Here is a 17436-nt window from a genome sequence, read left to right as displayed (position 1 = left end):
ATGTGAATACATATGTTCTAACAAATCCTTTAAAGTTTTTTATTGAATAATCCCAAGGTAATGTTCTATCATACACTTTTATCATAATCTTTCAAAAAAATAATGATAAATAATTTTCTCTTTAAATCCTTTTGGTCTCAAAAGTTTCATTAGCATATGATTTAATTTCCTGTAACAAATCTTAAAATCTTGCTTTCTACAATCATAAATTCTCCTGTAAGACAGGAGGAATAAGAAATGCTGGCTTGATAGGGAACACCCAGTAGCAAGATTTTTCTCCCTGATTAATTTTTTCCTGGCCATTACTAAGGTACGACATAAAGCCAGATATCAAAAAGTATGAGGCAAGTACTCTTATAGAAGAAAAGGAAGGGACAGAGAATTTATAAAGGCTTACAAGAAAGTAATAAAAGGCATAGAGAAATATAGAGAATGGAGATATTCATAAAACTGATAAAATTTTGTAAAAAAAAATTAAGTAAAATTATCAAAACATATATATTTCCTCAAATTGAGAATACATGGTTAAAAATTTGCAAATGCTTAGTGACATTTCTTCTCTTTATAAAGAGAAATTTGGAGCCATAATTTTTTTTGGAATCTAGAGTTCTCTCAAAATAATTTTCCTAAGGAATGCACTGAGTCACTTGTGAAATACTAGGTGATGACTAGAGTCATCCAGTAAGACTTCCTGGCAGTATTTCAGTCTGCTAAGCAATTTTTTCCACCAACTACTGTATCTCTTTTTCAGATTGTTTATTTTTCCTAGATTTAATTTATGACTTGTGAACTGTACTAGAGGTCTTTTTCATTATTTGCAGCTGGTACTCGTGTTTCTCAGGGGCATTTAATTAGGATGTATATGTATTTCCATATTAAAATGAACTTTGAGACTAGAGTAGAATGGAATGGAACAGAATAGAATAGAATAGAAAAGAATAGAATAGAATAGAATAGAATAGAATAGAATAGAATAGAATAGAATAGAATAGAATAGAATAAAAACAATAGGATAGTTGGAAGGGACCAACATCAATACTCAACTGCCTGAGCACTTCAAGGCTGACCAAAATTTAAGTCATATTATTAAGCACACTGTAAAAATGCTTTTTAATATTTGGCCACATGCCTCTTTATATATCTTTAGAAGTAAAGTGTGTTACATAAGCTCTCACAAGAAAATGTTCTAAAATATCTCTCATAATGCATGCATATACACAAATAAAAATTCCAAAGACTTAATAAGTAAAGTATGTAGTTGACATAAACTATAGAACAATTAAATAGGACTAAAAGCATTACTAAACATTGAATTCACCGTATGAAACAAAAATAGTAGAAAACAAAATATGTCAGATTATCCTCTATTACTTTGAATCACGAGTCACTTGAGTCATGATGAAGCCAACAATTCTTAAATATTTAAATAGGAAAAACAAAAAAAAAAAAACAAAAAAAAAACACCAACAAAACAAACAAAAAAACCCCCACACTTGGAAATACCGTGTTCCTATCATGTTTCTATCATGTTTAATTCTTTTCTTGTTTTCATATCTGAAAAATACAGTCATGCAGCTGTGATTGTAGTATCAGAAAGAATTCCTACTAAAATCTCAGTGTTTGAAGTTCCTAGGTTTAACTGAATGAAAGGGGTTAGGGGTCTCCTTTTTTATCTCCTTCAGAACTGAGGAGACAAATTTTCCTGAATTTAACCACTTGCTTTCAATAGAACTAAGGACCCAAAAGGTGCTGTTTTTCTCTATAAGCTATCCTATCTAACTATATTTTTCATTAACCTGTCAAGGTGTATCTTGAAAGTAAGCTTCTCATGCTTCATCTACTCCCCCCTTCTACAAGGTTTCATTGTTCCAAGAACAAGAACTCCTCTTGTTCTTCTTTCTAATAAAAATACTTACATATTATTTACTAACTTGTCCCTGTTTAAGTTTTCTACATGCTGACATTCACTTGAAAATTCATGCTTTCATCCTGTCTTAAATTTTATTTTGTACGGTGGGATAACCAGGAAAATGAAACAACATTATAGTATCTTTATTTATTTGATTCTGTCTGAATTCTTGTTGATGAAGAAACTGTAATCATGTACAGTATTCTGCAAGAGATTTCCCTACTGCCTTATAAAATAATACTTGTACTTTCCTACTTTAAGGGAAGTATTTCACCAAATGTACCTAAGGTTCCTTTTTCCAGCTAATAAGCTTAGAGAAGATAATAATCAGTCAGCCTTTGACACAATTTAAATTATTGTCGAGGTCCAGGTAGTATATGTAGTACTTTACACCTAGCAGTTGATTTTTTGGTATATATAAACCTCTAGTTCTCTCTATATATCACATTCATGCATAAATTTCAATAAAATATTTACAAAACAAAACAGTATTGTTATTGTCCACTCATTCTGAAATATCTTGTTCACAGAACAATCCCACGGAAGGCTAACAGTGCTACCCATTCCCTGCAGTTATGATTTTGCATCTACACCAATGTATCATAAAACTGCATTATTTGGGTCTTATTAACAATATTCCCAAAAAAGCTTACATTTAGGTCTATATATACAATAATTTTTTACAGTTTTAGATATTCACACATACATATAATAACTTTTAGTAATTATATTTAGTATATTAAACTTTCTTCTCAATTATGAATTAGTTTGCATAATTTGTTAGTCTGTTATAGGTTAGTATAGTTTGTTTTTTTTAGTTATAGAGAAATGTAGAATGATTTTTTGGGTTAAGATTTAGGAATTGCTTTAGAAAGGACAGGGACTTATTAGAAGGTTAGTTAAAATATTAGTATTTGTTTTGATTATTGAAAATTGTTGGCTATGACTTTGGGAAGTACTATATAAAATCTTTGGATTTTTTGTAGGTGCTTTTTTTTTTTTTTTTTTTTTTTTTTTGGATAGAGAGAGATAAGTAATATTAAGTTAGGCTTGTTGCTCCCCCCTTTTTGGGGGGGAGCTAGTTTGAAGCTTTGTCTGATGTTATTAGTTCTTGGGTGAGGGGGGGAAGGAGAGGTTATTACTTTATAACATTTACTTTTTAAAACTTTTTGGAGCAGGGTGAGATTTTTGCTGGATTCCTGATAAGAATTATAGGTATTATTTAGGTTGAGGTCACCTTGATTTACACTGAGGGGTGGGCTGAAAAGGTATTTATGATCTTGCTTAGTTTTTTTGTAATTCTGGACTGCCTGGGTGCTTTGATCTTTGATCTTTTCTCATGAGATTTTTTTCTTTTACTAGTGTGGCCTTAAACATCTAATACTATGGTTTTTTCACTACTGTGAAAAAAAAAGAGACTGGGTAGATTTAACCCTTTCCTAACAACATGAAACTTCCAGAGCTTGGTCCTTCTCTGAGAGACAAAAGAACAGAGTAAACATTAAAACAAAAACAAAAACAAAAAACCCAACCAACCAACCAAACAAACAAACAAAAACCAACCAAAAAACCCACCAGCATAAAGTCAGTAAAGCAAGAGTGAAAAGACTATTAAGACAGAAAGTTAAAGAGTTAGTTGTTCCATTCTTATTTGAGCCATAGTAATTAACTCTATATTTATATTATTCCTTTAAATCACGGGAAAGTTATGCATTTGGGGAGATGATTGTTTAGATTTATGTGTGGATTTGAGCAAAAGTGTTTGTGATAGACTAAGTAATATTAATCTGATGAGATTCTTGAACAGAGATAGAAATGAGAAGCCCACTCATAAGTGAAAAAGTGAAAAGATATCTCTGTACTTTGAGATGAAAAATCCTCTGCCTTTAGTTATTCACATTTAAAAGGTGACACCCCAATATGCAAAAGTCTAACCCATAAGCAACTTAGGAACCTGCTAATGGGAAGGGTCACAAAGGCAGGTTTCTCCAGGCAGCTGTCTTTATGACAGTTTAAAAAACCCACAAGAGAACTGTTCTAAGTTGTCAGTAAGATCCATGACTCTAGGAGAGACTTCTCTCCTAAAAAAATGTTGAAAGACTATTATCAGATGGTGAAACTGACTGAAAATTACAAGTTTTGTCTCTTTATGTTGTTTTGTAGGAAAGTGAATTGTTTGTGAGGTGAGGGAAGAGTGTTTTTTTTCATTCTGTTTTTTAGTTGCTTTAGTTTAGTTTTTTAGTTGTTTTAGTTTAGTTTTTTTAGTTTTTTCCCCAACTTTCTTTTTTCCATTCTTTTAGTATGTGTTAATAAAACTATTTGTTCATTTTTAAGGTTGAGCCTGCTTTGTTTTCCTCTTAGTCTCTCTCCCACACAAAAAAAGTAAATACTAAACCCAAAATTTAATAAATGTAAAACCACTAGATTAATTAGCATTTCTGCCCAATTTTCAAAATTAAAACCATTACAGAGTCTAATTCTTAAATTATAATCTAGAGCACAGGGAAAAAGAAAAGAAGAAAAGAAAAAAAAAAAGAAAAAAAAAATTTCCAAAGTAAAACCTAGCTTTCAATAGCTATTAATTAGAGAAATAATTTAAAAAGAAATTAAAATAAAATTCTTAAGTAGGTTTTATATAATTTCATAGTAATTTATCATGCAGAGTTTTTAAACTTCTTTGCATAATATATTGTCAAAGAGAGGATAAAATACTTCAATAATAACCTGCAGGAAACTCTATAGAAATACCTTTTTAACATCCTTCTGTGATAAAAAATCCTTCAGGTCAATTAACAGCTATCTCACATTCACAAAAATTCCTTCAGAATATGTCTGTGTCTTTTTAGAAGGGAAAATTTAATGGAAGAAAATTATAGGTTATTTATTGATGGTCATTTAATATGTTTGAATGTCTGTTATCAAATATTGGTATTTGCTGTGTAAAAATGGTAACTTTTTACTCAGTATAGGAATATCTCTTTAACAGCATGCACACATATACTGTTCTGTGAGTAACAGACACACTTAAAAAAAATTAAAGCTTTTGTATAATGAATGCTGGCAAAATCAAGACTTTGAATGTTGCATGAGGGAATAAAATGCACACAGAACTAGGTGTTGCCTTTCTTCTCCACAGAGGTATATAAAAGTCTGATTTCACTTGTATGTGGGTTGCCATAACTTTTAGTACCTGTAGTACCATTTTACTATGTGAAAAATTAGCGCCCTAAGATTATTTTAGCAGTATATTGGTGTCTAAATTATTCTCCTTTTTTTTATAATCTAATGTCTAGCACTATATTTTAATAAAATAATTTAGAAGTACGTGCCGTAATTATATCTTGTATTATAGAATAGGTCGGAGAAGAAAGGAACAGTGAGAAAACACTGGAGAGGACACTGCAGTCTAATGATTCAAAAGTGGAAATGGGAAAGAAAACTATATATGTATCACAGTTACTGCCATATTTAACTGCCATAGTAGTACATTCTTACATTTTTAAATTAGAAGATATTGTTATAGATCCTCATCTGCTCCCTCATCACTGAAAATATGTCTGGTTTGTTGGTTTTTTTTAAACTTGACTCACTGATGTGAGTGCACAGCCACATAGCAGTACAAACCAAATCATTGATTAATTTATATCAGTCAGAAAATCCTTCAGATCCCCACTGAAATTAATGCAAATGAAACATAAACATCTATTTAATAATTTCTATTTTATATGCAAACCAAAGACAATGTTTGTTTTTAATTTCTTCTGTTTAATTATGTATTTTTTAATTCTGGAGAACTGCAGATTTCCTGTTTCATAAGATGTTAGTAAATTAAACTACAATAACTTATACCAGGTGACTATCCAGTAAGACAATAGATTCAAAATAAAGCTGTCTTTTCAAAGTATCAACCATATAATGAGACTTTTACAAATTGCTTGGGCTATAAAAGTTGCCTCTCATCAATATAATTTTGTTTATAAATTTTTCATGTACAATTGACTAACATGAAGCACATAATAAAAATTCAAACTGTAAAATAATTGGTATTCAACTATATTTGTGTACAAAAGTAAGATGATCCTTTTCTGAAATTGTGTGCGTTTAAAAACACACCACATGCAATATTTTTCTGAATACTTGACACATGAAATTAAGGCATTCCAACATTACTTTTTGTCAGATTCATGTTTCAGATATAGACATTTGCTTTTTAACACAGCAAACAATGCTAGTTTTATACTTCAAATGTTGTGCATTATCAATACTTTAGCACTCAGATTAGATCATCTCAATATAGAAATATATAAGATCTTTAGCTTTAACACTTTAATATTTGCTGAATTTCCTAGTGTTCTAAATGTTGCTTTGATAATTGATTTTATGTTTGATAGAATAAATGCGTACAGATATTTTAGAAACCAAAATTTTGCTGAGGATTTAAAGAGATGGGAGATGAATTCAACTGCATCACCTACAAGTTTAGAACAGCAGCTATTTATAAAGTATATTTTTAATGTCATCGTTAATGATATCTAATCACATATGCAGAATAGATTAAAATTCTAATCTCAATTCTCTAAACTTTCATCACATGTCTCTTACACTAGGCTTTACCTTATATGTACATTTTATCAATTTCAATAACCAAGGCAATATTATTACTAATTTCATTTTTACATCTGATTCTCCTACTAGAACTCAAATTTAGGTATATTTAATCCCTTTTCCATTTGGTTTCATTACATTTCCAAAATGGATACCTGAACTTTCATTTTAATTGATACAATATATTTTTTCACAACTACATGGGCACAAGTAAAATAATATCCAATACCTCTATGAGTAACAACTGCAAGTTCTTTAGCTCTTTCTATCTGTTCAGCATTTCTTGGTCGTCTTCTTGTGCTTTGTAAATTTGCTTGATGAAGTGAGAGTGTTTCCTTGTAACGGGCTGACTCCAGAACTGATTTTCTTATATTCATAGCTTGTACTCGTTGTTCTTCAGCAGATTGTCTACAGGTGGTCACTGCACTGGATACAGCAACATCAGCAGATGTGCTAGCAACAGTAATGGCACCAGTAGTGGCTGCAATATGCTCCTCTAACTCACCAGTGGAGGCAGTTTTGATGAAAGTAGAAGAACCTGTGGGACACACAGTAGTACTAGATGCTAACTTTTTCTTTTGAATTGTGTTTTTTGATCAGTCTAAAAGATTAAATTTCCCTCTGTTTAACATAGTAAAGACAACTGACATGAAAAAGAGGAAAGTCAATAGGTTTTATTTAAAAAAATTGAAGCAATTAGAACATTGATTAATGCTAGTGAACATTTTGTAATAATAGTGATTATACATGTTAAGTTTTAAATGTCCTCAAAACTTAAACCCTTTTATCAGTCATAATGACAACACATATAATTTCCACCCCTGCACATTCAGTCTTGAAATCAGTAAGGCTAGAGCAAAATATATAGCTACACCATTAATAGGGCCCCCACATTTAGAAAAGTGGTAGCCATCCTATCGAGGAGTGAAATGGTGTCATTATATAGTAACCTGAGTTGCAGAAAAAGCTGCCGTACTCCAGCTGCTAATAAGGCTGCCAGATATGCTCGTTCTTTTCATCAAAGATTGACAGGGCTCTAAAAGCCCACTTAGACTTGATATGAGGCCAAGCGTAGATGAAAAATAAAAGGCACACATTTAAACAAAACTTGTCAGCATTATTATTTATACTTAAGACTGTAAAAAGGCTTCATATATAATTCTCTTTTTACTCTCTGATTTCTGTAATAGACCAGATTATTTTATTAAAAAAATCTCACATACAAAATATTTCATAAGCTAAAAAATTGTCCATCCCCTGATTGCAAAAACATTGTTAGCACTTTTAAGTACTCTAGTATTTAAAATATATAGCAAATTTCTCAATATTTTATTAACATTTTCATCTTTTCCCATCCCCCATATTTGGTTGCAAATGTTTGGAAGCCAAGTCGCTCACCTGTGAGCATTTAGAACATCTTAACACAGTAGAAACTCCATCTTGACTGGAACAAATAAATGACTGGGCAATGAATAACAAAATTCACCATAAAAATAGCATAAACAATGCTGAGATAGCATGAACTGTACTGTGTTTTGCTAGTATCTTTAAAACATGGGGTTTTTTTATTCCATCATAATCATTAGGAGCCCTTGAAAAGTCATTCAAACAGTAATATTCCACACTTCTATTTTTGGTTGTGAGCTCTCCTCTCATACTTTGAAAGGTGTCTTTTAAATGTAGTGGGTGACATCAGGATGGAAAGCAACAAGAGTTTTCACACTTTTAGAAAAATCTGTCCACTAGAAAATGGAAATAAGACTCCCAGAGAAACGAAGCATTATATAGTATGTTTAAGGCGCAAGGTATATCAGATCTCTTGATAGAATTCTCAACTGTTCTGTATAAAATAATGGAAGGAATCCCATATCAAAAAAAAAATCCCCATATCAAAAAGATTCAGCCTTGCTAATAGAGTTTCTTTTGTTTACTGAAGAAATTTTAGGCTAAAAATGGTTTATTTTATCGTATTATTAAAAATACCAAAATAAGAGGATATGCTGGCTTTATAAAGACAACAAATTAGGCTGATGTGGGTACATATTATTTTTGCTATCTGACATTTAATGTCTTAACATCTGTTGAGTAGTACAGCACTTCTAAATAATATTGGTGGTTTCCCCTGCAAAACTAAAACACCTTAGAAGCACCATGTAAGATTCCCGGGTTATGTGTCAGAAAACATACCAAAAACTACTTGTTGTCCTGTGACAGCAGTTGCATAAGTAACTAAAATAGATCTTGCATGTTTTATTCTTTATTTCATAATAAAAGAAGAAAAATGTCACAGTATTCATAACAGCAGAAGTCTAGACTACTTACGATTCAGTATACAATTTTGACAGATTGGTATCAAGTTTAAAACATAGAAAATACAAATATATGGCCGAGAGTTATTTGGAAACAGAAAAATGTTGTTTAAAACAAAGAAAACTTAATGTATGTTACATAACCACTGCTATTAAAACAAAATCTATGTGAACGTATCTATCATGCATGCAAATGTACAGGAACAGGCATTCACCTGCTTCCAATATCAAGGTCAAAGCAAAACTATATTCAAAATCTCCATCAAATGGCATGGTCTATCCTATTTATTTAAATAGGCACAACATTTTAAATGAGAACAACTTAAAATAAAGTTCATCTCAAAAGAAAAAAAGCAAGAAAAATTAACCTTCCTTAAAGCTACAAGGCTTATACACTGAAAAGTACTGCTTTGATACAGAGGCAATTTTCAAGCAGATCACCTAAGTTGTTAGGTTTCCACATCCATTTACACAGAAGAACTCAAGAAGAAGATCAGTAAAGTTAAACAATATGGCTTGATTTACATGGAGAATTTCGATCAGTAAAGTTAAACAATATGGCTTGATTTACAAGGAGGATTTTGAGAGAAAATTAATGTTATGCATAAACAATCTTGTAAGTATCAGCTACCACACAGAATACAGCCATCAGTGTTTCCATAAATATTATTTGTAATCGGCAAAAGTATTTTGGTGTTTATATTTTATGAAAACAGTCTAAGACCAATTGAAATACCTTCATTGCATGGGCATTTTTACCTACTCTCCACTTCAGTCAAAGAGATTATTTTAAAGATTGTATTTTTCTATGTGATAAAGGACTACTCTTATATTATTTTACTTTAATACTCTAGTTAAAAAAAAAAAAAAAAGGAAAGAAAAACTTTTAATGATAAATGGCACAAAAAGGAAGAAAAGAAGATAGATCGCTGCTTTTTGGGAAAAGCTTAAATCAAAATTTTCAAGTCAACTGAAGTCAAATCTGAGGCAGAGCAACACTTGAAATTCACCATCAGCTACTGAGAAGATGTGAACCTTGAGGAATTGTCAGGATGAATCATATAAGGAAACAGTAAGGACATGGGGTTAAGAAAGTATAATTGTTGTTTAGGGCATGGTTTTGCAAAGAAAGAGAACCTGACCAACCCACCCTAAAAGAGTCTGAGACCTACTGGCCTGCACCAGCATTTCTCTAAGCAAGTCTCTGTGGAAGGAGAACCGATGAAAGTCAGTAAAACTGACGACCTTTCATGTGTCACATTAGCCTGCTTACACAAGGAAAGATTTGAAACGGTATTTGCACTTAAAAGCTTGCAGCTATGTAGAAGTGAAAAAAGATTAAGCTGGTGATCTACAGAGAAATTCAGTTCAGAAAACTAGACTTAACAAGACACTACTCAAAAGTGTTGCAACTGCTAAAATTTAGGATAATGCAAACATATGGGAGACCCATAAGCCTTTCTATTTATATAGGAGTGGAAGTTGTTCTTGATTCCAGGAACATTTTTAGTAAAGAAAAGAGGCAAGAGCCTTTGACATTTGCCTGAAACAAAGCTCCAAAAATAGATAATGAATCTGTGCTAGATGCACACACTTTGCATATGCAATATGCTACAAGTATACACAGAATTCCTGTTGTAAACATCATACCAAAGGAAATTTACCCCAGATAAACTCATAGTGGAAGTTCAATTAACACTTAGTAGAATGGACTAACTTTTTATGAGTAATTCCGGAGGGAATAATCCAGGGAGATCATAAATACCTTTGTCCCTCTGAGAAGCATTCACCAGAAACAAAAATAAGGCAGAAAATGGTGTCTAACAGAGTGAAAATGCTTGTTGAAAATGATCTTTTTATTTTTCCTTTTAGAGGACTCTGATTTTGGAAAGCTTTCCTGTAAGTTATCACCTCTTCTCCACGCTGAAAAAGCTCAGGTTGCTCAGCCTTCCCTCACAAGCATCTTGGTGACCCTCCACTGAACTTGCTTCAGTGAAAAACTCATCTTCCCTGTCATGAGGCCGAAATCTTGAGGCACTACTCCAGCTATGGTCACAGAAGTGTTGAGACAAGGACAAAAATCTTTTACTTTTAATCTACTGACCACTTTCTTATTAATAGAACTCAGGATGCTGTTGGCCTTCTTTCTTCCTAGGGCACACCGCTGTCATGCTCAGCTTGCTGTCTACTATAACACACAGGGTCTAGTCAGCAGAGCTGTTTGCTATTAGACACTCCTGTTGCCAGGGGTTCTTTTTACCCAGCTACAGGACTTTACACTGACCTTTGTTGAGTTTCATGGGTTTCCTGTTGGCTCATTTCTCCAGCTTATCTGTATCCCTATGGCAACCTTGTCCTCAGATATATTGACTGTTGGTCCTCGACTCTAATGTCTGACATTTTGGTGTCATCTGCAAATCCAGTGAGACTGCTCTCTATCATTGATTGAAGCTCATTGATAAACACATTGAAGAGAACTTGTATCAGAAGAGACACTTGTAGTGTTCCACTTGTTACTGGACTCTAGATAGAAAGTCTGGCCATTTATGGCTATTTTCTAAATTTAATTTTTTTAACTTTAGTGGTAGAAGAACAGATAAAAACATGCAAATTGTTCATAAGACCAAATGGGATCTAAGGCAACTGTCCAACAGCTATTCTAATTCATTAGAATTCATCTTGCTCATTGATTCCTAAAATCATGTTGAGATCAAAATGTGAAAGCAAATCGGAATATTCACTATCTTATTTATTCAGGATGAATAAAGGTACAGGACATTAGTTCTAATGACATATATGATCCACCACAGACTTCCCAAATAAGGCTAAAGGTCCTTAATGCAGATGACCCTAAATGAGACTCATACTACAGGAAGGTGTTAATGAGGTGACTGACATGAGGTCAGCCTGGGATTTTTCCTGTGTATCTTATTAGCAAGAGGCCAGTCTATCATTTTGCAATGGGTAATTGAGAAAGAAGTATAAATAGTCTTAAGCAAAAAAAGAAAAAAAAAAAAAATCATACCTCATTAAAGAAAAAAAGAGTTAAATACAATTATAAATAGAATTTTTAAAAAGACTAACAACTATATTTCATCTTCTTTCAGATGTTCAAGGACTTTTAGTCAAGGCTTATTTAGTTTCCTTACTTAAACCTTTCAATACTTAACTAATTTTGGAGTGACCCATGTATTGTATTAAGAAGATGCTTTTTTCCCTATTTTAATTAACTGTTCTCTTTGATGTTCTCTGTCATTAAATATCTGATGCTTGCAAAACATTTCCAATAAATTTAGACACCCAATTAGAAGAATATATTCTGGATCTGTTAAAGGATTTTTCAAATTTACGAAGATATAGCAGCTTATTTGACTCTTTTAACATAGGTAATTCCAGAAATATTTTTAAAAATCACTTCTTTTATTCTTCATAAATTTCTAGTATCTTTACCTGTTCTTACAATAAAATTGTGATAGAAAATAAAGGAAACAGATACATAAACATAGATTTTAGAACATAAGTATTAATGGCTGCCATGAAATATTCTGACAAAATCTATTTTCAGCTCCCAGCTATTCAGAAAAGAAATAAAATTGTGGTTTTAAAGAAATATAATAGAAGTGTGGTTGTAAAGAAATACATGACTGAAAAAGATAAGGTTCAAAACAAATTTCTAGACTTTAGTTCAAACATGCAGTGATCCCTGGACCTATACAAATAGCAAAAACTCCAAAAGCTATTTAGTCAGAAATTTAAAAATGTTCTTTTGGTTCCTTTTGTTTTCATGTTGTTCACATTTGTGAGACTTGACTCAGAATTTTATTTTTATTTCCTTTTGGTACCAGAATTTACTTTTTTTCATTACAGTATTCTTTTAAGATTATTTTTAAGCTTGCCCTCTTCCACTCTTTTTTCAACCTCCTTATTGTTATCTATTTCTCTCTTTTTTATGCAAAGTTGTAATATTTAATCATTTGTTACAGTAAGACATATCAGAACAGTCTGAAAGTGACAAGCATCAAACAGAAATTTTCAGTGATGCAGGAGATATGTCATACTTCAGTACAAACAAATGCATGTCTTGATGATCTTCCATATGCCTCTCTCAGTAAATTTAAGAACACATTTTTTAAGTAGATACTGAAAATATGGTAAATTTACACACCTTAATGTTATCAAACTGATTACATTTGGAAATCCGAAAATTCAGACAAAATGCCACAACATCTCTAAAATTATTTATTTCCTTTCTACTAAAATTAGGACATAGACAGAGAACTATTATTATTAATTTTTTTTACATATATATCTGTCCAAATAATATATTTTATTGCAGCAATATATGTTTGTTTAATGGAAAAAATATGAAAATTCCCAACATAAGCCTACATAGAGATAATGTTCTTTCAGCTGGTTTACTTAAAGTGAGAAAGTACTTTTTGAAAGGCCTGTTACTTTTAAGAAAAAGAAAAGAAAAACAAAACTTAGCACAAATGAATGTTAGTAAATGAGAAAGCAGTGATTTGAAATACAAAATAATTATTTTCATATAGTCATACTTTGCTTTCTTTTTGAAAGAGATATGCAACCACGTAACATAGATCTGTGTAATCAAACATAATTATACAACCCCCCCCAAACAATACAACTTAAAAAGACTTTATATATTATAGGAATCTATGAAATGAACAATATAATGCTGGGAATGTAAAGTATTCTATTGGCCTTAAAAAGAGTAGCTTTATTGTATTTGTCAAGAAAAAAGCCTTGTGAATATTGTCTTAGAGATTTATTTTCTAATTTGATTTTGTGAATCATAGTGCAAGACTTTTTCAAAGATAGGATAACACCAAATAAGCAAACCTGAAAGAATAATTACTATACAGACTATGTACATTAATATGTATAGAGCAACAATTTAAGAAAAAGGTAAATTTAAATTTAAAGATTCTGACTTCTAATTCTGTTTCATGTGACACCTTGGATATACCATCATGTTGTAGTGCTCTCATTTTTTTCCAAAATAATTAAATTCTCACTTTCCTTTTAATATTAATATTAGTTGCCTAATATCTGTTCAGTGTTATAAGCAAGCAAAGTGACATCTATAAATTACATATACAGTTTCAGATAAAACAATACTTGCTAAAGCTCCAACTATATATTGATATAACTTTGACACTCCTTTTTTTTTAATATATTTTCAATGAAGTTTAGATATGTGGGAAAATAATGAATCTTAAAACCCAGTAATAATTTCACTTATTCTTACAAAAACTCTGTACCATTGATCTTGAGTGTCTAATTAATATTTGTCCTAAGAAGGCTAAGTGTCCAAATTTTCTATTCTAAATCCAGTATTACGCATCAAGAAGCTATTTGATTAAACTTATTACTAAAGATTGCTAAACTAATTTAAGATAAAATATCCAATATAGTAAACTTCACTACAGTGGATATTATTTTAATAGCTAATATATTTAAATTTTTTTTTAGTTATTCTATGTTTTTAAACAAATTAGTACTTGTTAGATATGATGCAAAGCTCTTAGTAAGTTTGTTCATTTATTTGGAAAATGGTAAAGACAAGGTTGCAGAAAAGGTATCTTGAGTATAAATCTTAATATTTACGCATATCTTTTCTACTGCTTACCTTACATATGTCACACAAAATTAACAGAGACTGCAGCTTAGTAAGTACAATTTCACCATTAGAATAAGGCCACAGAATTTATGTCAACATCATGTAGACTTGCCTTGGCCTGAGTTTGTTTTCACTATTTTTTGATAATTCATAGGTGTCAAGTGAATATTTCTTGAGCTGACAGCATTTCAGGAATGTTGTCCCTAAATAATACTACATACAATAATGATCTGATAAAGTTACATAGGTTTTGCATACCAAGCAAGATGTGAGAGAGGCTGAGGGAGGCTAATGTGCAACTTTCAGATTTTAATAAAGAACAATGAGAAACAAGCAGACTATGTTAAGAAAATATACAAAAAAATGAATAATTGAACTCCAAGTCTGAAGAGGAAGCTTGTTACACAAAAGTAAAAAGCTTATAAAATAGAAGCCTTCTGATACAGGGCTTACGCCTGTTACTTCAGCTAAATGCAGCTAGCAGTTCGCTTGTAACTTCCCATGTGAAAAAATCATAAGAAGGAAAGTCAGATAGCACAACAATCTATTCTGGTAACAAAACTATCTGCACCTGCAAAAAGAAGAAATCTGTCCCATGAGCATCAGTGAAGAAAACATGTAAACTAACCAAAAATAGAGGGTCGGTGGGTATGCAAAATGCCATTTACCAACCAATCAACTGAGTGTCGGTGTACTGTTAGCCAGTTAGATCTAATACAGTGCCTTCTGAGAATCCTATAAAAATATGAACCATGCAGTAAAGATTCGGCTTTTCTAGATGAAGAAACTGAGTCCCATCTGCTTATTACTGCAACAGAAGCTCACTTCTTCATGTCCAGGAGTGTCAAACTCCTCCTACCAGATACTTGGATGTTCTCAATTCATTGTAATCCCCGCCCAGAAGCACAGAGAAAAGGGTAAAAATAAGACAAAAGAAATACAGGGGAGAGTAGAAAGGCAGTTCTTAACTTTGTAAGTGCATTATTATCATTGATGCTTTTCTATATTTGATAATTCAGATCAATAAAATATCAATTAGAATAACAATAAGTTGTGTTCCCTTTGGCAATAACAGGATTGTCTGGCTAACATAATATTGCGTAAGTGCATTACAACCCAATTAACTTTTGGTCTGAAATTTTGTATACCAAACATACACTATTTTCCTATGTACCCTACACCACTGAAGTACTCTCCAAGGACTGTGAAGACTCTGAGAGCTCGATTGGCCAGTCTTCCCGGGGCCTCTCCCCACCCATGCCTATGGGTCCAGGGCCCCAGGCCTGAAGCCATGAGTCCCTGCCCCACTGATGCCAAAGAAGTGCTTGTCCCCCTCTTCCCCTATTCTTGCTCTACCTAGCCACGGGGCTAATGACCCTGCCTGCCCTTGGCCTGTCCTCTTTTCCATGGAGATACCAGGGTGTAATGCATTAATTGGGTTTATATCTCATCGGATTTGTAATGTTTTTTCTACCTGTCCTTGCCCAGCAGTGCCCATCCCCCACACTGAAATGTAACCCAACTCTGTTCCCCTTCCGCTTCTCCCTGATCGGGTGATGCCTCTGGGCCCTGCCTCTGGGCCCTGCCCCCCTGGGGAAAAAGCCCCGACTGGGGAGGGGCCAGGGCTCTCTGGCATCGGGGAGCCATCGGGAAAGGTCTCCAGCAAAGCAGGCAGGACTTGAGAAAAAAGCTGTAAAATCCCACCTGGTGCCAGAGAGCAGACTCTGTTACTTTTGCCATCGGCAGTCGTCTAGTCTCATGGGGAAATACTACAATACCCAGTGCCCAGGATTTGGTCAGCCTCCAGATGTGCCCTGCTCCACTCCCTGGCTGAGGACAGGGGGACCAACACTGGCTGAAAAGCCCTGCACTGCCAGCTTCAACCCTGATCCCTGAGCTCTCCAGCCTTCAGGGAGCTGTTGGCCTGTGTTTGTCTCTTATTCACTGTGAAAAATACAATGCCTATGAACAAAGCAATACAATGAATTTAACAAGAAGTGTTATTTTTCTCTTATTTCTCACTCAAAATAAATAAAGTTAATCCCTAAGCAGAATAAATCTTAATTATAAAGCAAAGCAAATTTGAATGATTTATAAATGAAACTACCATCTTTTATGTTTTGGTTTTATCTAAAAGGTCAGGACAGACTAAAAAATAATACTTTTACTGAAAGGTCAGGACAGGTCCTAAGTGAGATGAAAACAATTCTCTGGCAAGGAAAAAGGTTTCTTCAGTATAAAAACTGATTCAAAATCCACTTAGAGTTTACAGAGATAAAGCTATTCCTGCAGAACATTGTGTGCTGTCAGCATCAAGTGGGCAGTAAGTGAACTTTTAAGCTATGAAGTGCCATGCAGTGCAAAACAAGAGCTTTGCCTGAGGAAAGTCTTCCCTGGGAGAGGACCCCAGTGATTCTTTAGACAACAATGTCAAGATGTCCTAAGGTAAATGCTTACACACTAAAATTTAAAAATCATTTTAAGAAGAATTACATATGTATTGCCTTAGTGAGCACTTCAGGCAATTTTGCACTGCAATACAATGATAAAAATGATAGTGTTCTTGTTCAATAGCCAAAATTATTCCTAATATCCATAAAAGATCGGTTACTGCAAGTATCTTTCCTCACTTTTATGTTGCACACAGAGAAATGTTCACAAAGACAACTTCTACAGGAAAAAATATATTGACACATCAAAAATAGTGGTAATTTGACAGTATCTTACATAAAATCCTAGGTAAACTCAGAAAATGTGTGTGAGATGAATTGGTGGTGAGATGGATCAAGAACAGGCTGAATGGCAGTGATCAGAGGGCTGTGATCAGCAGAGTAGAACCCAGTTGGAGGCCTGTACTCAGTGATGATTCCCAGAGGTCACTACTGGGTCCAATCTTACTCAGCTTGCTCTTCAATGACCTGGATAAAGTGATTGAATGTACCCTCAACAATTTTGCTGATATGAAACTG

The 17436-nt window shown here is 32.9% G+C and overlaps 1 protein-coding gene across 3 annotated transcripts in view; it reads right to left on the bottom strand.

Moving 5' to 3' along the window:
* The window catches only part of CSMD3 (CUB and Sushi multiple domains 3), a 612124-nt gene that overhangs the window by 360891 nt on the left and 233797 nt on the right, over positions 1-17436 (bottom strand). The window contains exon 7 of one of the 3 annotated variants that reach the window (XM_040070587.2): positions 6744-7052. The exons of the other annotated variants lie outside the window; for them this stretch is intronic. Coding sequence (XP_039926521.1) covers positions 6744-7052 — 309 coding nt within the window. The remainder of the gene's footprint in view (positions 1-6743; positions 7053-17436) is intronic. 3 annotated transcript variants of the gene reach the window in all.

This window comes from Hirundo rustica, chromosome 1 (genome assembly GCF_015227805.2).
Source record: "Hirundo rustica isolate bHirRus1 chromosome 1, bHirRus1.pri.v3, whole genome shotgun sequence".
Taxonomy (NCBI): Eukaryota; Metazoa; Chordata; class Aves; order Passeriformes; family Hirundinidae; genus Hirundo; species Hirundo rustica.
The sequence above is the reverse complement of the archived record's forward strand: the minus strand, read 5'-3'. Positions and strand labels throughout refer to the sequence as shown.